General features: G+C 36.8%; 1 protein-coding gene across 1 annotated transcript; it reads left to right on the forward strand.

Annotated features, from left to right (window-relative positions):
• Positions 1 to 25,661, forward strand: LOC589648 (dual specificity protein phosphatase 6). Its single transcript, XM_789284.5, has 3 exons — positions 1 to 1,060; positions 5,027 to 5,398; positions 20,559 to 25,661. The coding sequence occupies exons 1-3, from the start codon at positions 664 to 666 to the stop codon at positions 20,999 to 21,001; spliced, it is 1,212 nt and encodes a 403-aa protein (XP_794377.1). The 5' UTR covers positions 1 to 663; the 3' UTR covers positions 21,002 to 25,661.
• Positions 25,662 to 27,026: the final 1,365 nt, after the last annotated feature.

Below are 27,026 nucleotides of genomic sequence, written 5' to 3' on the forward strand. Positions count from 1 at the left end.
TTACTTGTCAATCATACGAGATCAAAAAGTGCGCCGTACTGCCTGGCAAGCGAGCAAAGCCTCATCGGTAATATTGTGCATGGACTACTCGCATTTGAGCTGCATGCATGTTATGGTACGGTGCGAGCAGTGTATCTTCTCTCCCTTTCCGACTTATGAGAGATTCTGTATGCGAGCAGTAGCGGCATCGGCAATTGTCTGTTCATTCATTGAGAGAAGATCCCAAAGCCAAGTCGTTTCCCGATGCATGTTGCCTAGCGAAAACTAGTCAATGTGGGAGATATTTACTCAGAGAGGGTCAACCATACAGTACACTCATCCGAAACCCGCGTCTAATTTATTTGGGATGTTTACACAAGGAGCAGTGTTCAAAACTTCTCTGCACCGTACCCCATACACATCGACCCATACAGCATAGCATTGCACCCCTCACAGTGTACTGATACCAGTCACCATACGTATCCGTGTACCTCTCGATTTCTAGTATCAGGAATACGCGCTCAATGACAAGTGCACAAGTTATAAACGTTTTCATCTTTTCTTCTTCATCGTGGTATATCAACTCCTCTTCATATCCGAATAGAAGCCTGAGATAGCATCGTCGTTTTCTCGTGATTGGAATAATATTCCACCCGATTTCTTCGGGGGATACCAAGGAACATAATGCCCGCTCAGACTCCTGAGAGGTCGTCCTTCGGAATGGAAGACTCAGAACTTTTCGGGACCAGTTCCAAGTCGGTACAGGAGCAAGTTTTGTCCGGCCAAGTTCTCCTCATGGACTACAGACCTAACTCGGCCTTCTGTCGGGCGCATATAGAAGGAGCACTGAACGTTTGCTTACCGGGAATTCTTCTTCGGAGATTACAGAAGGGGAACCTGTCGTTGAAATGTCTGATTCAAGGGGATGAAGGAAAGGACCTTTTCGTGAAAATGGCCAGCAAAGTTCCTCTCATTTTATATGATGAGAACTCGAGCAACATCAATGCAAACTCAGATACTCCATTCGTCCTATTGCTGAGGAGACTCAAAGAAGTTGGTTATCGGGTCAGCTACTTAAGAGGTGGGTATATTTTGATCTTCATAATTATTTACAGTGATCGTGGTGATAGTCTTAATATTGATTTGACAATTCTGCTCATATAACTTGTATAATGAAAGTTCAAAGATCACCCAATCATGCTAATAAGTGTACCTTGTAAGAATATTAAATTAACGAAAAAAGACTGTGAATTAATGGTGATGTACTGTACCATGTTTGATCGAGATAAGTTCAGCACAGTATGTGATTATTACATATTTATTTATTTTAATGGAATGATGATCAAATAATAGAACACACCTTAAGGCTTAACACTGACAGGTTCAGAGTCTAAAACTTAAAAACACTCAATAAATTCATGATGCTGGTGTTATTAAAAAATGGATTAACATCATACTAGAATGACATGATAAATTGATAGCCCCTCATACTGTATCACTTTCATGTGTCTTCTGTCTTTAATTGGGATTTCGCTATACTCAATACTGCAATGTCATTACGCCTTTTACGGTAAGTTACATTACGGTAATAAAGAGAAGAATTGTTGAAATTATTGGCGAATCGATGAAATCAAACAATGATAGTATATTACTTATCAATGGAAGATACACCTGTGGTTCTCAGATGGGAGTAAACAAAACCAAATGATAGAAGAAAAAAAAGGAGAAAATAGTGATGATGAAGTTAATAAATTGAAAGTAAAGTAGTTACACACACGAAAAATTTTAGTTATTTTCAGTGTAAACATCAAGTATGAAGTGAAAATCTGATTAAGGTAATGAGTAAGTCACAAGATTACATGTATTTTTCCAGTTAACATGAAAATCATATTAGCACTTGAAATATTAACAGGATTTGTGGGGCTGATAGCAATGAAGAGAATAGAACGAAAACCATTAAAGAACCATTTTGGCGATATGATTGATGTAATCACTTTGCTGTTTACATTGATAAGGTGACTAATGAGTGCATCTGATCTACATACCAAAACATCAAAAGGCAACCATTTCTGATATTTGCCATGCATAACCATACATGTACATGTAGTCATATAAATGTTTGAAATTTTCAACATTCTGGAAATTTGGTTGAAGTATGGATGTTTTCCTAATTGTAATAGGGAAATTATTGTGATGATAATTGATGGCTGTGAATGATATGTCAGAGTATATAAGTTGTACGCACAGGCCTACACACACGTTGATTGGGTAGCAAATTATGAGACTGATTTGATTCGAAGATAAAGCACAAAGTTCAACTTTCATCTTTTACTTTGCCGAACCTTTTATCCAAATTGCCTCATGCTGTATTAACACAACACTTGCATCACATGTACATATTGGATAGGATGGACTTGTGTTACTTCGCCTCTTGTGCTTGACATTTGGTCTTAATCTCGGAGGAATTCCATCAACACCAATAGCTGAAGTTCACCCCGTTGAGTTGATATTTCCTGTTGAGCTAGTGGAAGAGAAATGAGAACACATTTCCTCCATGATGCAGAGTCCCCTTCCCATAAGCTCGCCGCTGGTCTGAGGAATTCTGGCTCAGTAGGGCTCCCCATGTTTACAGATGATGTTCTTTTATCTCAGTCTAAACATTACTTTCAGTTTGAAGCATTGAAGACCAGGGAATATTATGTTCCTAGTTTGTTCTTGTCAATGAAAGAAAACTCACCCAGACATGTGACAATTCTATTTTGTTTGTAAACTTAATTATAGAAGTAGCCCTCAAAATTAGAAAATGATTGCTTTTTCCTGTTTAAAGTATTATATTTATTCATCAAGAGATATATATCCAGTTTACATGTACTTGTACGTCAATGTCAACATAATTTAGAACTTTATTTAAAAAGATATGATGATACAAATAGTCAATAGATGGCTGGGCCTTGTAAACAAAGGGTTTCTAAATTTGAATTAATTGAAATCAGACCTTAATCAAACTAATTTTTTGTATGTGCACATGAATATTATGATCTGTCACATTTCTGTGTGACAGTGCAAAAAAAAGGGTTCTGCCAGCAGATTTTTGAATGGGCTCTGATGAGCAATTGCACAGTTACCTGTATGCCAGATCACCTTTGCAGTATTGGTAGATTGAAGAAGAAAAAACAACTATTGATGTAATAACCAAAGAAAAGGCAAGGAAAAAACAATGGTAAAATATTACATGCCATGTACTATTTAATAATGTACGGTAGTAAAATGAGTGAAAAGTATATTTCCATTCTGTCCTCACTCCTCTGATCATAAAATATGGAGTTGTACGTGCAGCATGTAGAACAAGCTGTGTGCTTATTCCGTAACACACTTGTCAATACATGTAGCGTTTGTGTATGGTTGTGCACCTATACTCTGAACTTGCCCACTTGAGTCCCCAAAGCCATAATGCCATTGCCATGTGCATCAGCAGGCTGGCATCCCAATTATATATACACATCCCTTGCTATCTTCTCAGTATTTCTCAGCCCACTCACTTTGCTCTGTTCCATGTATTCCAAGCCTTCCCAATTAAACCTCTACCACTGGGGAGGCTCCTTGACTGGATGTCGTAAATCTTGACTTTTGTCAGTTTGAAATACAACCGTTTGATCTTTTATTTCCTAATTTTAGGAATACATGTCACTCATCCAAAGACTCAAAAGGTCATTGTTTACTACTACCCATGAGCATGTTTACTACCCCAGTTGCTCCTGTAGCCTGGAGAACACATGCAAACCCTTTTTCTTCTTTGAAAGGAGACTTTTTAAAGTCCATTTTTACCCCTTTCGTCATAATTCATAGTTATGAAACTTCCTATTAATTTCGCCGTGATGATCGAATGCATTAAGGTTGTGTTCCTTCCTGTACTATTTATATATTATGAAACTTATTCTATACTGTACCAGTGTACCTCACAGCATACGTAATAGAAAGAAATTGTTTAGTATGACTTTACTTTAGAATGTTTCTTAAGCTATTTTGTTGGTTGAAAAAGAGTTATCCATGCTAGTAGAGATGATATCTTACTCTCTGTACAGTGTACACGTACATCCCTTTTGTACCATATCCCTTCCTCTCATTTTTTTTTCTCTCTCTCTCTCTCTCTCTCTCTCGTCATATTTGTTGGTCTCCCTTTTATTTTCGTCCCTGTTCATGGGAAGAGAGAAGATCCCTATTGTAAACTTTTTTTCCATTGGCTGATGGGTGGTGCAAAAGAGAGTCCTATTGAGGAGGCTTTAAGCTGAGCGTTATGTGCAAATAACCCTATTCAGGAGAACTCATTGATTAGTGGGCCGGAGTCTGAGCTCTTTCCATAGCTTTACCTATTCAATTCATTCTACATCCAACCAATCCGTCCACCCACACACATTGTGTAGAATCCGGAGTCTGGAATAATTGAAAAGGCTGAGCAGAAAAACATGATGGAACTTCTTCTTGTGGTCTTTTTATCTTTATCTTCTTTTAATCAGTGGGAAAAAAATCTAAAGATGAATTTTTTTGTCTACGTGTAGATTGTGTAAATGTGCTTGCTTAAAGGTCATGTTGTTGTCATGCTGTATACTTTGGGTGTGATGAATGCAATGTTTGTATTCAGGTTTTCTTATATATCGCCCACGTTTTATAACCTTTTCAAGTCTATGAAAGAATGAATCAAAATGTAGGTTAGGTTCTCTTGGCTGTTTGTATCAACTCTTAACCTAATAAAGTAATAATGGTACATGTGGTTGGAAATTATTAAAGTTCTTTCATTTCTTCTATTAATCTGGAACTTTTTAAGATTCACACAATTTGCTAGGAAATGATTTGCAAGTTTCAGCTTGTGACAGTATCTGGTTTTATTGTATGCTGAAATATTAAAGTGGAATTCAGCTTACTGAGAATATGTGTGCAATTGTGCGTACTAAATTTGAAATTTTTGTATTCTGATATCTTTTCCTGATGAACTATGTTTCATCTAGATTGTTCTTATAACTTATTTTCTGCTGTATTTGTTTAAATTTAGGTGGCTTTAGCGAATTCTACAGACTGTTCCCTCACTTATGCCAAACTTCAGAAGACAGCGATTCCGACGAGTGTTCTCTCACAGATCTGGGCTTCGACAGGCTCAAGATCGAGACGACGTTGGTGCAAGCAGAAACCCCATTGGACAACCGATACCCCGCCCAGATCCTGCCCTACCTGTACCTCGGAACCAAGCAGGATTGTGAAAACTTTGAACTCTTCTCCAAACTGAGAATACGCTATGTTCTGAATGTTACGCCCAACATCCCAAACTGCTTTGAGGACAATGGGATCAAATACATGCAGATTCCTATCATGGACCATTGGAGTCAGAATCTGGCAGCTTTCTTTCCTGAAGCCATCGAGTTTATTGGTATGTATATAATGATTTAAAGGGGCAACCCAGTCGTGTGGGTTGTTAATTGGCATTAATTACCTATAGTCCTATATTTACTGATGCCTGCTGCTTTGAAAGGTCTTTGCTGATTGGATTACACCAGTCACCATGTACATGTACGTGTAGGTGATACAAATTAGCAAAGACTCTTCAAAGCATCAGCAATCAATACTTTAAAGGCCCACTGCGTTACTTGTAGCTACTTGCGCCCTCTATGTAACAAACAATGCATAATCGGTGACCATTGGTCCCCCATGATCCTCGTTTTCTTATGTTAACTGAGAGCTGAGTTGATGAGATAACCACCTTTCCAGTGACCTTGCAGGGTGGTCTAATCCCTCCTGTAAACTATGGCAGATAAGCTTTAAGGCATAAAGTTATAAACATTTATGATCTTACTTTGCAGCACTAAAGTTTTGCACAATCTGTCTCATCAACATCTATATTTCTATCACACCAGCGAAGCCAGATAGATACCAATAACTTATTTGTTGATAGATATGCTATCTTTCTTTTATCTCTTATTTAATAGATATAAATACAAATGCTTAGAAACAGTTTTGCCCTTTTGTCAGAACAGCATAAATTTATCACGTTTCCAAGATGGGTCTATCGAAACAGGAAATGATCTGAGTTACTGTCATAAACACTGCATAGAATGTCCCATAGAAAATTAATGACCGAAGGGAAGGGCATATATCAAAACTATTGTCATGGTAACCCTCTTTCAGGTTATCTGTGTTTAGCTTGTTTTGTCACGGATCAAAACTAGCTGAGCAGCAAGGCTTGTTAGAATGGAAGTACTACAACATGTTTATCACATGTTTGTAAGTAACACAATACAGTGTAAATTACAGAATCCTTGATTCTCTTTTCTCTTTTCCTCATTTCGATGTTCTCAAATAGAAACCAGACTTCACAGGCTCTCAAGTGTTGTCTGAAAACTGTCTTTGTAAGCTTACCAAGAAGTATCGAAATGTCATTGAGCTTCATACTATAGCTGTATTCCATTCTTCTTTGCACTATTGAGACATAAAGAAAAGACCCATGACCCAGTATCTAATAGTTTCCATTTGGCATAAGGGTTGGTGATGGTAATGAATTTCCGTGATAAGAAATGAGACTTTCTTAATATCATTACCAAATATTTTGAATTGTAATACAGTGACTAAACTAAATATCACGCGGAATTCCCCTTCATTACAAGAATGCAATGACATAGCTTTCATTCTAGTCAATGGCATTATTGCCCCCTCAGTCACTGACCAACCAAGAAGTTACTCAGTGCCAGGCTTGACTCCATTCCATCGCCCCAAAACAGTGACAGAGCAGTGCTTTGTGCCTGCAAATACAAGGAAACCCCACTGGTCAAGGCCATATGTGGGACTATGGCAGCTGTTCTTGACATTTTACTTTTAATGCTTCTAGTCTAAAGCATAGGAGCATGGACCTACATGTAAGTACATGATAGGAGGCAACAGTATCATTTTTAGACAGTTTTGATAGCCATTTGGCATTTTCACAGAGTCACAAGCAACACTATAGCTTTAGTGACTTTGTACTTTAGACACTTTGACACAGACTAAAGAGGAATAATTCTACAGATAATCGAAAACAATCATGACTTGCATGCAATTTTCTTGAAGTAGAAACTAGAAATATTCTTGAACATGAAGAGTAGCTGTAAGACTGTTCAAACTCACTACCCCACTCATTACCAATCTAAAGGGGATTATAAATGCTTTGAGAAAAAGGGGTGTATGAAAATGAAATTTAAGTACAATACATGGCATGCCTAGACAACAAAAGCTTTGTGATGTTGAGTGAAAGTTCTACAACCCCCCCCCCCCCCCCCAGAGGAGTATCCTCTTTCTCATTTTGGCATTTCTTAGAAGTTAGAATGACCATGGACTTATAAACTGAGAAGACCATGGAATGACAAACGACTACCGTACCTGGTTTGTGACTAAGACTTAAAGCTAAAGACCAGTTATGGTCATGCGATTGCATTGTGAAAGAAACGTTGTGAAATCGATCAGAAAAGGTTGATCCTCTAGCATAGATGTACTGCAAGGTTCTGGAATCATCAAAATGATAAGAAATTTGGCCAAGTCTTCATAAAGTTAGAAGCACTGTACACAGAAAGATGTATATGGGACTACACACACGTGCGCGACACGTGCATTTCATATCTCTCAACAGGCGAGAGATACACTAATTTACCAAATATATCAATTAGTAGGCGGTTTCCTGTCAACATTTGTATCATGTAATATTCAAAACATATTCTTTCACATGATTGGTAATAAGAGCTTCCATTTAATTTTTTGAAATTGGGGCATTTCCAATACTGGTCTTTAGCTTTAAAAAGAGTTACTTGCTCTCTTTGGTAAGATCAAGTTTCTGTATGCCAATATATTATGCAGGCCTTATAATAGTCCATTAAAAAGGATTGTAGGGGACAAAAGGCATAACAAGTTTGAGATTCTCAGTGTATTTCCAGTATTGTAATGTAAACGTTGATGAACTGTATACGTAGATAAGCTTAAGAGTAAGAAATGTTTGCATGTCTCGTGAGACAAGATCTGCAGTGGTACTACAGCACACTGACTGCATTGATTTGCTCTACATTTAAGCATGGACCTACTTTTAATATAAGCCTATGACTTCCTCCACTACCTAACCATAACACTAATCTTTCCTATTTTCCGTGGGAGCTTGTTTTGGTTCATTGCCTCTCAATGGAACACGGCACTTCCCTCAGGATAAAAGAAACAAAGGAACTCCATTAATAATTTCTCGTTTGGGATGAGGTCAAATGACTTTGTACATTCTATGTGTTTTCGTACCCCAAGGCTCTTCTGTTAGCAACTCCCATTTTCTTTTAAGCCATGTTTTTGTCATAATGACTTACGAGTCGCAAGCACAACAATAGCTAGCATATGATTTTTTTTTTCACCCAGAAGATTCAGAGTGCATTGATTTGCGGATGACTGATTTCAAACTTTTTCCAAGGGAAACTTTTTACTTCAGGACAGATTTAACCATTACAATATTGTTAAGAAGCAGAATGGGGTTCCTGAAAATCCTTGCAGCCAGCCACGAGGCTGAAGAAAAGAAGAATATTTTGTACCACTTATCCCCTTCAAAGGTTATCCTTTCTAAGCCCCTCTCTTTAGAAACTGTACCGATTTCTTAACAGGGCTTAACAATAAGATGTGATCATTACCGCCCAATTACCTGTAAATTTAGGCAAAGATTGCAGTTATTAGCTTCCATCCAAAGTAAATATTACAGCAATAATTTGGTTCAGGTAAAATTCTGAGCGATTCACACACACAAACAAAAAAAATATATTCCAAAGTAGGACACTTACACTGGTCCATGTGTGTTTTTGATTAATGTTATAAATGTTGTTTGTATGACTTGTTTGGTAACACGTTTACACCTATATTAGGATATAGTCCCAGAAATGTAACCTGTTACACAGTGAAGGTCCAATGCGAAATGCAAACATTAAAATACCTGCACGGACAAGTAAACGTTCATGTTTGCCACAGCCAATAACAATTAAGTTCATGGAAATGTTGTAGCGTGGAGTTGCATATATTTAAAATGATAGTTCTGTAGACAGTTCTATACATGTATTCATTTCATTGGCCCATGTTTACTTTCAAAATATCCTGTAACAGTGTAGAGCTTGTTAATAATTCAAGAAGCTCCTCTATTTTACAGAAGATCTATAGTTGTAAATTCACCCACATACACTGCACTTGGTACACTGACTGTATGTTGCAAATAGGATGAAGTCATTCTAGACTTTAATACTAAAAGATTTTTCATTGCTTGCATGAATAACATAACTTTAACAAGTGCGATATATCAACATAAAAAGCTCCCAAGTTCCATGTATAATGCATAGAGACTAGAGTAGATATTGCAAGGCATATCAAATACATCGCTCGGACATGAAAGGATTTTTGTTTAGCACATTGTTGGGGGATGATCATGAAAGAATTTTCAATGCAATAAATAAATTGGCTCAGTGACCTTTAGAGTGGTACTGGTCATCAATATTCCAGATCAATGATAGCAGATTGTCTATCTGGAATTCTGTACCAAGTGGAAAAAACAACCATACTTACAGCATACCGGAGCTCCACGCTAATTTATCAGTTTTTCAGTGGGTGTCCGAGCTGGAAGTTTTAAGGTGACTTGGTAACATTGCTTCAGATTCTGAAACAAAATCCTGGATTTAGCTCATGCTGCAATCATAATTATAAACCTTTAGGTCAGTTAGGAATCCCATGACTTTTACAAGCCGATTGCCTGTCTGATTATCAAGATATTTATGATTGGAAATCAAAATTTCAAAAATCGCTTTCCTAACGGTTTTTATAACACTACAGTCTATTGGGGAAAATGAGTATGGTAAAACAGTTCACTCAAGGATTTTGACTTTTTTGAGGCACTTCATGATAATTTTGAAGCACAATTGTTTTAGGGCTTCAATATTACACCATATCGCAGACACTGATAACACGTAGGGCCGTCCATCTCAAATTAAACATTTTTAAATGATGCCTTTAACACAGAGTTAAAGTCTTCTTACTCTGAACAGACAAATCATAGAATTCACTTCGAACATGAATCATTGACTGAATCAATACTCATTTGATATGGGTATAAAATATTTGAACTATTTGGATCCAGTAAATATTACTCTTTTGGTATTTGTTAATGATATCACAAGACATCACAACATATTTGATAATGATCTACTTGATCTTTGGACAGCAATCGCAGCATGAACTTTCATTTCCCTTTTCCTCTTTGAAGTTTGAATGACAGAATGTGGACCCATTTCGTGTTCTCAGTGAGTTCCCCTCTTTTGACTTTGAGATCATCAACATGTACAGTAATAAAATAAATAAACCCACTATTTACTTGAAGTGGAGGCCGGGATGACACTGGGCAGGCACCCCGCTGTACTTCATCATGTTCATGTATAAACTCTTGATAGTACGCCTACACATTATAATTCTTTCAGTTTCGAAGAAAAGAGTTCTGTATTCATCCAACTGCCTGTACACTTCCACTTGAAACAGAAAGTATGCTTGAAATCTTTTAAAAGAAAATGCAAGTTCAAATCTACGTTTGAAATTTACAGTAGATAAACAGAAACTAGATATATTTGTGGCCAAGTTGGCCAACCATGTTGGATTAATACTGCTTTTTGAGAAATACAGGTCATTGTGATATTAGAATTTCAGCTTTATCAATCAAGAAAGTATCAAGTGTATATAAAGGGTTCTGGAGGCTAAATGACAAGGGAAGAATTCATCTGCTTACAGCCCCAAAGACACCAACTCGTATACTTAGGGTGCGTTCAATCGAATTTTCGAAGCTAGAATCACAAACATGAATCACAAATCAAACGCCGTTACAAAAAACGAGGTCACTGCGGTTAGCGTTCAAGCGATTTTTCATCAACGCTGATTCTAGCTCATTTCGAGCCCAGCCACTCCGCATCACACTCGCAGTTTGACCCAGGAAGTATAGGTCAACTTCGGCGCGCGCTTTTTGGAATTGTTTACGGCCGACTGTCGACTGCTGTTTTGAGCATAGATCGCAATAATAAAACAAAGAATGAGAAGGTGATGGAAGGAAGAAACAAAAAATAACATAAGGAAAGACAGAAAGAGAAAGTGATAGAGTTATTAAAACGAAGAATAACGTAAGAGAGGTGATATAGGGATATAAGGAAGAAACAAAGAATGACATAAGGAAAGGCAGAAAGAGAAAGTGATAGAATTATAAAAACAAAGAATAACATAAGAGAAAGTGATAGAAGGAAGAAACAAAGAATAACATAAGGAAAGACAGAAAGAGAAAGTGATATAATGATTGAAACAAAGAATAACATGAGAGAAAGTGATAGAATTATAAAAACAAAGAATAATATAAGAGAAGGTGATAGAAGGAAGGAACAAAGAATAACATAAGGAAAGACAGAAAGAGAAAGTGATAGAATGCTTAAAACAGAGAATTACATAAAAAAAAGCTGATAGAAGGAAAAAACAAAGATTAACATGAGAATAGAAGGAAAAAACAAAGAATAACATAAGAATAAAAGGAAGAAACAAAGAATAACATAAGGAAAGACAGAAAGAGAAAGTGATAGAATGATTAAAACAAAGAATAACATAAGAGAATGTGAGTGAAGGGAAAAAACAAAGATTAACATAAGAATAGAAAGAAGAAACAAAGAATAACAAAAGAGAAAGTGATAGAATTATAAAAACAAAGAATTACATAAGAAAAGCTGATAGAAGGAAAAAAACTAAGAATAACATAAGAATAGAAAGAATAAACAAAGAATAACAAAAAGAGAATGTGATACAAGGAAGAAACAAAGAATAACATAAGGAAAGACAGAAAGAGAAAGTGATACTAATGATTAAAACAAAGAATAACATAAGAGAATGTGAGTGAAGGGAAAAAACAAAGATTAACATAAGAATAGAAAGAAGAAACAAAAAATAACAAAAGAGAAAGTGATAGAATTATAAAAACAAGGAATTACATAAGAAAAGCTGATAGAAGGAAAAAAACAAAGAATAACATAAGAATAGAAGGAAGAAACAAAGAATAACATAAGGAAAGACAGAAAGAGAAAAAGATAGAAGGAAAACAAGGTATAACATAACGGAAAAGGCCACGATAAAGAGCATGGTAAAGTAAACGCAAATTGCATGAAAAGCAGGCGCGCGGTTTTTGCCCAAACCGGAACAGGCTCCGTCATACAATCATGATTGAAAACTCCGTCCGTTCAATCGAATTTTAGCGACCGTGATTCTGCAGAATCATGATACAAAACGCATCTTTTCCAGCGTTTCATGTTTGTGTTTTCAAACACGTTTATTTTTACGACCGACCAAAAAATCGCTTGAACGCATTGCGTTTTAAACTATACGTCTTTAGAAACCGTGATTCTAGGGTGAAAAAGTGTCGATTAAACGCACCCTTAAACTCAGAGTTAAATGCCCCCTAAAAGACATATTATGAAACTGCCACTGTGCACGTATGTATAGGACCTACTTGTTGGAATCTGAACTCGTATTGGTATTCATGATTGATGAGTGTCCTGAAGTTGCCCATTTTGAACAGTTGCCACGAAGAGATTGACATTAGAAGCTCAATATATATGACTAGAGCGGAAACTTTCGATCGATTACTCGTTTAGCACTTCCTTTTACTAAAGATCTTTTTTAGGCCACGGTAGCAAGACTTCCAAATATTAGATTTCATTTACAATGATAAGGGAGCCCTTGTCACCTCCTGAATTAAAAGCTATGGCACCCAAATAATGCATGCAGGTCTGAATTTCTGATTGTCATCATTAAGCCCCCCCCCCCCCCCCCCCCCCCCCCCCCCGAATCCATTTAGTCATCGGGTTTGATTTCAATGAATAAGAGTTTGGAGTTTGGTGCTTGTAGATTATTTTCTGCATTCCTCCATAAGCCCACCTTTGTACTTCATATTAATTACCAGCAAATATATTTTGTCACGTAATGGGTTTAAAATGGCAGGTGTCACATTAGCAGAGTATTATTATTCTTATCAGATAAAGATATATCCTGTTTATTCAAGCTGAATGTTTATGAGTTTACATTTAAAAAACTTCTTGAAATTCAATTCCCATGGCTGCCAAACTTTTTTTTTTAATCTGATACCGGTAGTATTTGAACTGAAATGAATTGAAAAAGAAGGAGTATTGAGAGAAAGAGTAGTAATAAAGGACGGTTCATATGAACAAGCTCCTTGACATGAAATTCGATTGCTCTTACAACATGGTTCAGGAGACCTTTTATAAGAGAACATCAAATTACACACACAGAGTACAACTGTAGACCTATATTTTGTACAGTGTATTGGGCTATCGGCATCAGTTTACATTGTTTTGAAGTAATTTTAAACTGGGATGTTCATCCAATGCTTACAGTGCATGGAGCATGGACCATGCATGGTGGTGCTGTACAAACCAACGTACAGCCATATACAAAAGACAACTTGTATTAAAGCGGCGCTTGTATTGAGAGGGGTTCGTAGAAGCTGAGGACTAAATAGTTGTGGTTCACTTACTCAAACCCTCTGTGTTTGCTCAGTGTCCAATGAGGAAGCTGGATTTCCTATGTTATATTGACCTTTGTCCTCTCCGATTAGATAGAGAGCAGGAGAGAGAGGAAGAGAGAATGGCTAGTCCTCCTCAAGGTCAACCAGGTGACCTTACTGCATAAACTACTCTGGCAAAAAAGGGGTGTTCCAGAAAAAGATGACAAATATGATTTTTGAATAAAATAATGGGTTAAAGGAATGTCCTGCCATTTTATTGGATTTGAATGAGCCTACTGGTATTGCTTTGATTTCGTTTGATTGAATTGATATTGGTTTAGCAACCACTCAAGTACAAATGTATCAGTATTGAATACCTGCAGAACTAAACAGAAGGATGTACCCGTATTTTAGAATACTGAATAGCCTAGTTGTGACAGGTTAGCACCTTACTGATGAGTAGATGAGGGTTGCGTTAACCACTAATGATCCCTGTAATTACATCATGAGATGCCACCCTCCCATCCAAGCATTCACACAAAATTAAAGGAGGCATATACATACGCGAAGAGCATGACGCACACACGAGGGAGCGACAACAAGCGGTCGAGGTTACACATTTTTCGGGAAGCTCGAAAACCTGCCAAATTACCGGCCTTCTATTATTCATGGCTTGTACTCATTCAATATTGACGCGCCTGTAGTCTGAGAGGGGAGGCCGGATGCAAGGTGCATGTGTGTGTGTGTGTGTGTGTGTGTGGGTGTGGGTGAGGGTGAGGGTGTCTGTGTGTGCTCTCACCTCAGCATTCTTGTGGGGTTTTATGTGCGCTTCACATACCCCTTGTGAGGCATTTTTACTTTGTGGGGTATTTTTTCAGGACCCCACAGAGTAAAGTCTTTCAAATGACTGTATATTCAGTGTCCTATGCCCTGCGGGGCATTAGAAGTGGTACCCCATAAATGACTTTTTGTGAGCGTGTGCTAAAACTTGCACACTTTTTTATGGTAACATCGTAAGCACACCGCCGGGTTGTTATCGCCAGGTTGTACATACCCCACTAGTAGGGGACCACAAGGTATATCTGGAACGCACAGAAATACCCCACAATCAGGTGCCCCACAAAGGCCCTGATGTGAGAATGTGTGTGTGTATACATCCTCTCATTGTACATGTTACAAGGGGAAGATGGAGAAGAATACTGGAGAGAGAGAGAGAGAGAGAGAGAGAGAATATAAAGAAACCGATACTTAGATGGTGAGAACGGGAGTGCAGGATACATCACGCTTCCATGTTGCTGATTACACACGTTGTCGTAGTGTGCGTGACAAACAGTGAACGGTAGGAAGAGAGAGAGAGAGAGAGAGAGAGAGAAAGAAAGAAAGAGGGATAGAATAGAGGGCATAGATATGAGAGAGAGAGAGAGAGAGAGAGAGAGAGAGAGAGAGAGTGAGTGAAGTCTGAGCACATAATTCGCATCCGGTCTGTACCACAAGGGGATGATGCTGGCCGATGGATGCATGTGCACAGCGGCCATATACCTGCATTGTGTGCGGGGAATGAGAAATGTGAGGCAGAGTATAGATTGCACAAACAAACAGACCAGTGCGGAAATCGCATGGTGCCTGAGTAAACATTGGCTAGCATCCCATGAAAATGAGCCCTTGAGCTTCAAGACAGAGATGGAGAGAGAGAGAGAGGGAGAGAAAGGAAGAGATATAGATGCTATGTAGAGAGAGAGAGAGAGAGAGATTAATGTGAGAGACAGAAAGAGAAATAAATATGATAGTCAAGAATATAAAATACCCCACTCAGTACCGGTAGGCCATGCAGTGAAGAAGTGTTTTCTTTCTGAAATCGAATATGTATTTGATCAACAGCATGGTAATCCTTTTTTTTTAAATACTTTACAACACATGCTTTATTTGGTTACTTGGATACGTGGAGTAGACAGGAACATATTATTTGAAAATAATGGATATAAACTAATTTTAATCATTTAATTGAATATTCATTCATTCATTCATTTACTGAGCAGGGATGGAATCCTCATGTATGATGTATGTCTTCACCTAGTCTTCATCATCATGCCGTTCAGTGTACATTGTACTCTGACGTTCTTGTAAACTGTGAAAACGGAAATGTCTGAAACCACCCATTTTAATCAGACAGAAAACTATCATTTGAAAACTCAATACCACAGCATGCAGATAGAGCAATAAACAGGGTTCAGCCCACGTTCTCTTATACTACTTTGTTCAGATTCTACGCGATACTGCTTATCAATATCAACCCTTCATTTTTTTCTCCCTCAAAACAGCTATTTTTGTCAGTCTGAAAGATTATATCTACATGTATATCTACTGGCCTACTTTCAACAGCTGGATAAGAAAAAAGTGTTCAATGGAGGGGGGGAGGCAGGCGGGTGGCATGAATATTAAGAGAGTTTGTGATCCCGGTAAATGAAAAGTGAGCCCATCTTAACAGTGATCTCTCAAGATGAGATAAGATGCATTTACCGTATTGGTCTCTTGCAGAATTGAATATTTGTACCGAACAATAAGGTTGCAGTCAAAAAGCACAGAAAATGCATCACATAATAACATATTTGAGAGCAGTGTTACATGAAGCAATGTCACTACACAGTACACACAAGAAGGAAAAACTAACAATTCACAATATTACCTTTTCACAGTATTTAATATCCTTTTCATGAAACTACATGTAACTGGTATGACAATGAAGATGATAGTCCCACAGAATAGATCAATACATTACTATGAATAAGCCTGGTATTAAAACGTAAGAATTGTGTACCTGTGTCCTGTGATTTCTAACTTCTCAGTAATTCCTCACCGACGATATTATTTCCATGTAGATTTATGAGCAGATTCCCTAACAATTGCCCCCCCCCCCCCCCCCATCACCAGACAGATAAGATTAACGGATTCAGCATGAGAATAGCTTCTCTAGTTTAGATTAATAATAGGTGTGAATTTATAGATGGGAGTTGCTAGATGGCGATAGATTCCTATTGATTTTATTTGTCATATTGGCAGTTTGGCACCATTGTTGACAATTTAGATGCTGTGGTATTCAACATAGTAGGATGCTGTAATATTTCTCATTATAAGACATATCAAGGTATGGTAGGCTACAGGCCATCAACAGAAATGTGGTGTTTTAGGTGGCCCCTTTTTATATTAATGTTGGCTTAAGTTTTTATGAAGGAAAATCACCTATATGTACATGTCTAGACCTTTTCTATTTTGAGCTTGTTTCCATTTTCCAATATTTGTAATATCTGCTCCATGAATATTACATTTCTATTATTATATCCCTCTTTTGTTACTACTGTGAAGTGACAGGTAAAACAATTTTTGATTACTGGTATAGCTAGTTGATGATAATATTATTCAAATACAAAATAGCCCTTGCTTTGATAATCATAAATCTTTTAATCAGTAGTTTACAACAGAGGTATGATATTTGTGTATATAGGCCCTTAGTGAGACTAATTATACATGTAATTTTTTAATCTTTGAAATTACATAAAAGTCTAATGTTTTGAGTGTGATGAATAAGGAAATATCTGTTCTTTCCTTCCTTTGTTTCAGTTTTGTTTCTGACATTTCTCATTGTTTCCTATATTAATTTACTGTCTAATGGAAAATTGTTGGAAGACAGAGGTCTATGTCCCATCTAATCTATCATGAAGTTGATTGTGTACTTCAGGGATGTACTTCTTGAAAACATTTATCGATGGGATTTGCATTTCAGCCTGTAGTGATATAAAGATAGAACTATCACTCCCCTCTGTGACTCTGTCCGAATATAGAATTCCCCAAGCCGTAGATATGCATCTGTTCAGCTACTTAACATGCAACCTTCGCTAGGGGCACACGCAGAATGTTACATGTAACCGAAACCTGTATTTAAGTGGCCACTTGATGGCGGAAGCATTCACATCCTGTCTAAAACTGTACTCTACATTAGTCATAGACTTGGCACACACAAAACTAAGCATCGCCAACTCCAACCCAACGACTCAATCATGATGTAGGCATGCATATACACACAAACATGCACCTTGATGTACACAACGCAAGGAAAGGCAGCAACCTTTTCGCCCGATTTTTTTTTCCTCCATTAGATCGAGCAACACTCGTCTGTTTAGAGATGTCTGAATGAGACTGTACACTTCCTGCTCTTTGTATCTCTCACTCTCGGTTGGAAACCGCACTTTCCCACCTTATATCCGGGTGTTTTTGTTTTTCTCATCATCTCTGGGAGCGCGTTACATGTAGGATATAAAAAAATGCATAATAGATGTACAGCATCTGGACAGAAGATTCTTCACAAGAAATATATGCAACCTCACATGAAAGATGTTGACTACTAGTACATGTGTTGATCAATGAAAGCAGTTTTCATCTGTTGGATTTTTAATGAAGTAGGGGCCCTACATGAATACATATCATCTATGATATGAGCTGAAGTATGTAGTTGAAAGAGGAGAATTATATATTTCACTGCTTTCACATCATGCAGATCATTCAAGAGTTTGCTAGCTATCATCCCTTCAATCATGGCATGTTTTGGTCCAGTGTTTATAACTTAAAAGGCCGATTTGAAGATGTGTGACCTGACTGAGGTAACTTCATTGACCTCTGTCTGATAATAATGAGACTTAGTATACAAATAGATACCGTAATTAGTTTATCATTTGTTGATTTTTTTTTAGTATAATGCCAGAATATTGTAACAAATTCGGATATTATCTAAATTCCTACTCACCCTGCTTGTCAACATATTCCTATTCGATTTGTTGGCACTTGTGGCCTTCTACAATGTCATTTCCTACTCTCGTTTCCATTTTCACACCACACTAGTTTGATTTCTACAGACCACATCCACATCACCTCCTGGCTCTGTGACTGAAGGCCATGGTGGTGGTGGTTATTATTTGGCATTAGGTACCAGACACTCAGAAAGTATTGGTGGGGGGGGGGGGGGGGTGGCGAGGGCCAATGGAAAATTGCAAATGGTACATGTGTATCTCCCCCCCCCCCCTGACACACACACACACACATCACCCACTCCACCACCCTTAAGAGGTATAATCAATACTGACTACTTACAAATGCCAAGATTTGAATTCTTCATCACTCAATATTCAATTGACCCCTTGCTTGGGTCTACTACCGTATTAATTTAGCTTTGGATGCATGGTGGACCTTGTTGCTATCATGTTGTTGGCGTTACTTTCATTAGGTGGTTTACATGGGCGGTCTTTTTGACGCCCACTGTCGTCCTTGATGTGCTATTGTCCATTAATGATGAGCTATTATCCTCTAGACTTGTGATGCGTCCTTGCCATCCCATTACTTCTGCAATAATAAGCTGATCAGAGCTAGTCTGCGCTCTTAATGATTGCGGCCGGCCGTTCAGCTATGTCACCTTATTACACATTACCGTCCTAGCTAGGTGACACACATTCACACATAATGATGAAAACTAATGGAATTTTGATGGAATTGCCTGTGGTTTTGGCTCCCAACAAGCATCAATAAATTCGATATTGATTTATCCAATTCTTTTACAGGTTTGATTCTAATTACTATAATATGGAAAAATCCAAATGTAAAGTTTGATTGGTGTAATGTATGGTTATACCAGTTGTGTGATAACATGATGATGCATTTACAAATACACTGCATTTATCTCACTCCCTGTATTTTTATTATGATCAACTCTTAATTTAAGATTATTCCAAATGGAAATTAAACAAGGCTATACAATTAAGCTGTCCCTCATATGAATAAAGTTTGAGTGGTTATTTCATCCCTCAAGCATCAAGGAAACAATCATAATTTAAGCACAGGAGGATACAGAGAGGGCTACACAGTACGCACCGTGCCATTGTCTGCTTATTAGAAAAGTACATTCAAATGGAAGTCGTTTCTCCGCAAATTAGAGGGAAATTGAAAGCTGAACTAATTGGAATATTACATGTTTACATTTGTTTGAAAATGGATGAAGAAAGGGTGAATCATCAATCAGGAAGATCCCATCTCTAATTTGGCAACCCAGCATTTTTATGGACACTAGGTTGCCGCCTCTTTTTTTTCTTCACCATAACTGGAGAGCCCCTATATGTGTATTAGGGTGCTTTACGTTTGTTTGTTATACTTGTGCCAATTACCGGGTACTGTGTCTAATCAAGTCTCAATTGAAGAGTCTAGATTGATTTTTTTTTCTTCATCCATTCCCTTTCTCTCAGAGTAGTATATGTCCACTACATTAAGGCTAAATTGGTTTTACAAGCATTACTGGATGCCTTGGTCAAAATTTGGTTCATGAAGCGGTGAACTCAAACTTTTAGATCGGTAGTATGGAATTATAAGAAATATTGCCTAAAGGGGGAGGATCTTGCATTGAAAAATTTGATGAGATACATGAAGTAGGTCTACATGGCATTTTCCTTAAATTATCTGTACATGCATGTAGCTGTGTGGAAAAGGTGACCAAAATTTGTTGTTCATTCCCCCATATATAAACAGATGTGTTATTGATGACGAACTCTTGTTTGTTAAATAATTCAATTGTGTTTACTTAATAATTGTGTTTCCTTGTTGGTTGTTTATATTAAAATGTTTGGTGAGGTCTGCCATTTCCTGTTTGAAGGAGTGACCACTGTAAAAAAACAACTCTTTTCTAATTAAAAAAACATTTACGAGTACCGGTATGTCAAATAAACAAATGTGGTAGTCTTTTTTGCTTTTAAAAAATTTGTATAACCTTTTCTGTCTCTTTCTAGCTCTATATTTCTCTTTCATTCTATCCATAAGCTATGGTACTTTTATTAATTTGTATGTAATTCTAGTTTTCATTTTGTTGGAATATAACTCCTGTCAAAGTATTCATTTGAAGAATGTTCACATAGATATATGATGCTAAATTGTGAAATCGTTTGCTAATCAGACTTTTTATATATTTGTTCTTCTAATCTGTTGTCTACAGACGAAGCTCGCCGTGCCAAGTCTGGTATCCTTGTCCACTGTCTGGCTGGTGTGAGCCGTTCTGTGACTGTAACCGTGGCATACCTCATGCAGAAGCTCTGCCTCTCTCTCAACGACGCGTACGACTTTGTCAAGGAACGCAAGTCCAACATCTCTCCCAACTTCAACTTCATGGGCCAGCTGAAAGACTTTGAGCAGAAGCTTTCGACGAGTCCCTGTCGGACTGGCACATGTCGGTGTGCCATCGATGGCTGCCACTGTCTCAGCCCAGACCCCACCTCATGCTCATGGATGTCGACATCGTCCACGTCCTCGTCGGCGTCCTCATCAACCTCATCATCGTCCAGTGAGCTTACAACTCCAGCCAGCAGTGTCAGTGTCAGCGCCAGCACGTGTTCAACAGACAGTCGGAGAGGGGAGTTTGATTTCCATTTAGATACCTGATCTGAATGTTACAGGCCTGTTATCATGAGGCCCTAGACAGACTGTAGAAAAGTGTATCGTCCATTTAATTCTGGAAGCTTCTAGAGATGGAAAAAATGCTGGGAAGTGTGATTGTGAACTTCACAGTTAGAAGAAGCAATAAAAGGTTATAGTGAATAGATAGGTACAGCCTTCTCCCATATATATATATACTAGATAGTGGTGAACTGCTTTCAGGGTGCTACATGCCATTACATGTGTGAATTGATATGAACAAGGCATGTAGATCATGCTCATGACGCTATATTGTGGGGTCAACCTAAACTTCTTCATAATGATTGAAGACTAATTCTCCTTTAAGAAGTTGCTCTAAAAGCTATCTCTATGTTTTACACTTCTATGACTGGTGTTTTCCCCACTTAAAGTCTTTTTAGCACACAAGTATACACAATTATGAGAGGCTACATAGGAAATGAAAGTTGTCGTTCAAGGCATAGCATAATTGCCTTATAGATAGTACCAGCTATACTATGACAGCACTTTGTAATAAATCATTTAGTGCAGGTGGAAGAAGCAATTGATAGTGTCAGTAATTCTTACAATTTTATGCCTGCCTAAAAATCCCTTATAGTTTAAAGAATACAAATTCTGAAATTTTAGCTCATGAAGATATAATTTTATAATGGCAGCATTGGAAGTTTTATTGGAGATTTTATGTAGACTTCCATGTTGCAACAAATCAAATAGCTACATCTAGAAGAAATCTTCTCTTATCATCTGCTTTTTTATCTTCTTTAAAAGAAAAACATGCTTCAACAGTATGCTATATTTCTGCTCCTTCTGTGAAGCATGCTTGTTAGGTCATGTAGAGGGTGTAATTACTGGCATTATGTTCTATGCCTCTTGCAATGGTTCTAAAATGGCTGACATTATCTCCAAGATTATGTAGCACTCGACAAGTACAGTTTGTATGTTTGTTGCTTAGTTATTTTTTGTTGTACTCTGATGATAACTCCGCAAAAAATGTTACTTAACAATTTATGTTTGTATGATAAAAACAAATTTGAAATACCTCTTGCCATTTAATGTTTTCTCCCTCAATCAGGTACTATGAACATGCTTTGGTTCGGACTTAATTGTTATATTGTGAATATGTTATGAATTATAAAGTTCTGACTAACGACCGAAGGGAGTAATTTCTATTGTATATAATTCAGAAGACATATCATGCTGTTGTTCAGAATGATAGGTGTTCATGTAATCTTAGTGAATACTTTACTTTGCAGGAAGGTGGCAAACAACTCAACAATTTCTGTCTCGTTTTGATTCTGAAATTTTATTTAGCAGTGGCCAATAGCCACAATGATGTTTCATTACTTATACAGGGCTACTCACTAACTTCTTTTGTTTAAACATGGGGGGGGGGGGGTATGCATGGTACCCTATTTAAATTTCAAAAGATGGGTTTCGGTGTTTAAATTCTAGAGCTCATGTGCATGGACGGACCCCTGTTGGTTTCAAGCCCTGCCTATGTTTTATGAAGAATATGTTGAGAGAACCTTTCTGCATGAATATACATATGAATCAGTTAGCCGTACATTGTCAAACATTTGGTGAAAACATGGTGTATAAATATAGAACAGGACTCGGCTATATGTAATGTCATACCTCTAAGGCTGATGGTATCTGAAAAGAGGTAAATATGATACGTCCATCCAAATCATAGAAGCTAAGAATGTATTCACATGTTTGAGTATTTACGATTTTAGTTATGAAGTAATGTATGCAAGGTCAGATTAATCACTTTTAAAGTGCTTTTCTTCAATTAACATCTACAGAAATATCAGGTTTTTCTGCAAAGATACATTTTTGGAGGGAAAATGGAGCTTGGAGAGGGTACTGTTTAGGACTTTAGGTCAGATTTAGCTCCAGTCATTCCAGGTGTGAGTCTGGAAGATTCACTTTCACGCCTAAAAATGAGGATATTTTGCATATTGAGTGTTTGACATGATCAGGGTGTGCATAGAGATACAAGCTATTTTCTATGTTTAGATAGGAGTGTAGAATTGAAATGTCTTGATATTTTGTTAATTGTACAGTATATATTTATTCGATAGGATTTTTGTATTAATCTGATATTTAGAATCCCTATGTGCCTCGATCAAAATGAAATTTCATCAAAGTATAAAGAATGGGAATGGCCAGAAGAAAAAAAAAAGTTAAGTTGAACTTGCAATGATTTTTGAATAATTGGGAAAAAAAACTTTTGTATTTTTTTTGAAATATTATTTTAGTGAAATGAAGGAAAATCAGTTGCAACTCAAATTTCAAACATAATGGATTAGTCTTAACCTGTGGATAAACCATTAAAAAATGTATTCCAATAGATGCAAAATTATTGAACAGAAGTTGTTCTTGATGATGTACAAGGCTAGTCCAACATAACAACTTCTAGTATATGCAAGATTGATTCCAACCATAGAGTTGGTATAATTACACATGCAAGGTGAATTATATGGACCATCACCATTATTTTTGGAAGAAATACCCGATTGAACACATTTAGTGAATGTTTGTATTTAGGTGGTTTCCCTTGATGCACGCTTTATAAACTGCTCATCAGTATAAGAGATTACAGAAAACAAACTCAATTGAATGTGGACTAAATGGGCATTCACGCTTAAAGATAAAATAAAGAGTAATTTTCTAATTCATATTTTTGTAAATTTGTACATTTCTCACTCAACAGTTCATGTGGAAGTAAGTTATATATTATTATGCAACAAGTAAAAACAAAAAGAGGAATGTATTCGAATGGATTCATGCTTCTTACATGATCTAATACAATGCTCTTGATATAATCTACTTAACACTTACTGAAGTTTATATTTTTACTATGCATTACAGATACGAGTGAAAGATGTGTACTATTCAAAGTATTCAGGGTTTATACATGAGATGAGGTTTGAAGGTAGTGTTTTTAAAGTTGTTTCTAAGGTTTGGTTCACATATTTGTACTCTTTATTTTTTTTTTAAGTTTTAACAAAGATAACCAAACATTCTTTTAATAATTTTTTTTTATCCGTAACCATGCAATGCAGCTTGGCAAGGTTTAGCACAGTAAGTCTCTTGGACAAGATCAACAATGTTACTTGAACAAGAAACACTACAATACTGTAAACAGATGCTTCTTCATGATTAAGCATTGATTGTGGGATACAAGTGAAGGTTTCCCCTTAAGTATGCAAGGGGAAACTTTAAATTTCTGGAAATATAAGCCAAATATCTCATGATTTACTTGTACTAGGATTTGCCATGCACAGGTTCATCATCTAAAGATTGATAAAACGTTGCCAAATTATTTTCACTGAGTTTACAAAATTGGATGAATCAATGAACATGTGTATTGTACACAATAGTTTTCCTGAACAAAGTGTTACAGTCAATTGAAAGATCAAATATCATTGGTTTCTCCCTCCATTAACAGATAGATGCACCTAGTAAAAGAGCTAGATGTGAAGTATTGTTATGAATTGGTTCAAGAAAGGACTTTAATTTGTTTGATTTGAACTGGTATGTGCCATGAAATCAAAATATTCAGCAATATTCCAGGAGATATTATTTTATTAGATCATTCTCTCTTTTTCTGATAGTAGAACAATATAATTTCATAGCATTCCACCACAGTCTTATGTGTTTTTTGTTTTTTTAAACCATTTTACTCAAATTACTTTGTTGTTTTATGACTTCGGTAGTCTGGATGATGAGGAAAAGGAAGTTGGCATTCAGAAACTATTCCAGTAGTATGATTCCAAGTGAAAAAAAGGAAATGAGCTACATAAAATCAAGGTAACAAAGCTATTTTGATACAAGCAAGAAACTAAAAGTTTAAGAAGACAAACTTATATTCTCAACACTGGTGTTGAGTGTCAAGAGATAAAAAAAAAGAACATAGTCACAATGCATTTCTCTTTTGATAAACCATTGTAAATTCATATACAACAGTAGTCAATGTGTATATTCTTAGAGTATATATTTTTAAAGAGCAAAGTTAAATCTGTATTATGTGTAAGATATATTTTGTGTGGTCTTTTTTTAAAGATTAAGCGGTGTACATGTTTATGTTATGTTGATTGGTATAATGCAATATACCAGAGATTATGTGTATGTCATGGGACAAAATGAGGGGACTTTCACACAAACTGTTAGTCTGTTTGAAAGAGTAGTAGTTGTGATAATGTATAGTCTTTATACCTCAGTCTGTGACTCCCGTAAAGCGATGGAGAGTAAACGATTTGGGGGTAGGTAGAGAGATACTAACACTTGCTTCAAGCAGCTCAGTAAATAAAGTTTTCTCTATGTTATTCGTTAGCTATCAGTTCAACGCTTTATACGAACAAATTTTAATACAGGACAAAGTACTAGTAGTGATTGTACTTGTCAGTTCAATATGATTTAAGGGATGCAAAGTCTGGTTTAAAAAAAACGTGTATGTGTAAAAAGAAATTATTTTGTATAAACAAGACTCAGAATGTGAAGTCATCATGGATAAGTGCTTGTAAGTGTGAACACTTTAAAAGCAATCTTGATTCCTGTCTATTCTATTTTGTACAGTTAAAGAAATAAATGCAGGAAGACGGAAGAAGGTGGTGAAATGTAATTAAAATATGAGAAAAACGAACGATTATTTGTGACAATGTTTTGATTTCTCTGTGGGTGCAACGAAGAGGGGATTGGAGTTGGAGCGGTTTTGTCGGGAGTGAAGTTCGTGCGGGTCACGTTACTTTGAGCATAGACCTACCACCAACTATGCTTTGAGAGAGAATATGAAAGTAGATTTGATGAGAGAGTAGTGTATGTTGCCTTATGAAAGATAGATCTGTCAAAGGTTACCTTTATTCAGTTGGGGGAGGGGGTTGACAAAATATGTATCCCAGAGTGCTATTGAATGGTAGGGAGAAATGTAGAAGAGAGGTGACAAGAAAGATGAGAAAATGAAGATGCATCACTCGCCTGTACTTAGCTTAGCTGCCTTGTTACTTTCTTGTGACCCCTGAGAACTGTGCCCCCACCCCACTCCATGACGCCCATTACCCCCCTCGATGACTAGACCCATACTATATGCTACCCCACTGTTGATTATCATTACATCAGACATTGGTGACAAAGATTCAGTGTGTTGTAATGGTGGACGAGAGCAATGGAAATACTCAATCTAATCAAATAATCAAATCAAATCTCCATGGAAATTCATTTTTCAGGTTGCATGACCGAGAACACATTCATTGGAAGTCTGTTAATATTAGACAACCATGCAGTCTAAATGTAATGATTAAACACAATCTAACAAACTAATAGCAGTTATTAGGTAATCATCTTTAAAAAATTTGGGACATGTCAACCCCCCTCCCCCCCCCCCCCCGATTGTATAAATACACGTAGTTTCAGGAATCTCCCATGCCAAAATATTTCGAAATGTGCATCATCGGTGATACCTTTGACAGAGCTGCCAACCATTCCGTTTTTGCCGGAATTACTCCGTTTTTTCCTCCAAATTACGGTATTACGTTTTTTCTTCATAAATTCCGTTTTTTTTTTTTTTTTTTTTTTTTTTTTTTTTTTTTTTTTTTTTTTTACATACCGCACATCAAACAACTGCCCTAAAATGTTGATTTGATCACAAATTCAATAGAAAACTAAGTTTAAAGCATACTTGAATACATACTTGAAGAGAAAAATATTATCAAAAAGAATGAAATACCGGTACTGATAATACCAAAATTAAAAAATTAAAAAATACCTGCTTGTATGTAAGAAAAAAACACCATAAGGAATGGACATTTCTGCATTGGAAGTGTGTCGCGTGTGATTGTAAGTTTCGTTTTAATGAATTCCTTTTGTTTGCCTTCATGATTCCTTCTTTTGGTCGCACAAGGTTGGCAGCTCTGCTTTGATGACGTAGCTACAAGGCACATGGGGTATGTGCCCCACAATCGAAGGGCGAAGAAAGGTTAAAAGCTGTTAAAAAGAAAGAAATAAAGGAAGG

This window comes from Strongylocentrotus purpuratus, unplaced genomic scaffold, assembly GCF_000002235.5.
Source record: "Strongylocentrotus purpuratus isolate Spur 01 unplaced genomic scaffold, Spur_5.0 spur5_contig_858, whole genome shotgun sequence".
NCBI lineage: Eukaryota > Metazoa > Echinodermata > Echinoidea > Camarodonta > Strongylocentrotidae > Strongylocentrotus > Strongylocentrotus purpuratus.

Coding starts and splice junctions, on each gene's coding strand:
- LOC589648 (XM_789284.5), top strand. CDS start 664: ATGCCCGCTCAGACTCCTGAGAGGTCGTCCTTCGGAATGGAAGACTCA. Junction 1,061..5,026: donor TCGGGTCAGCTACTTAAGAG/GTGGGTATATTT, acceptor GTTTAAATTTAG/GTGGCTTTAGCGAATTCTAC. Junction 5,399..20,558: donor TGAAGCCATCGAGTTTATTG/GTATGTATATAA, acceptor TGTTGTCTACAG/ACGAAGCTCGCCGTGCCAAG.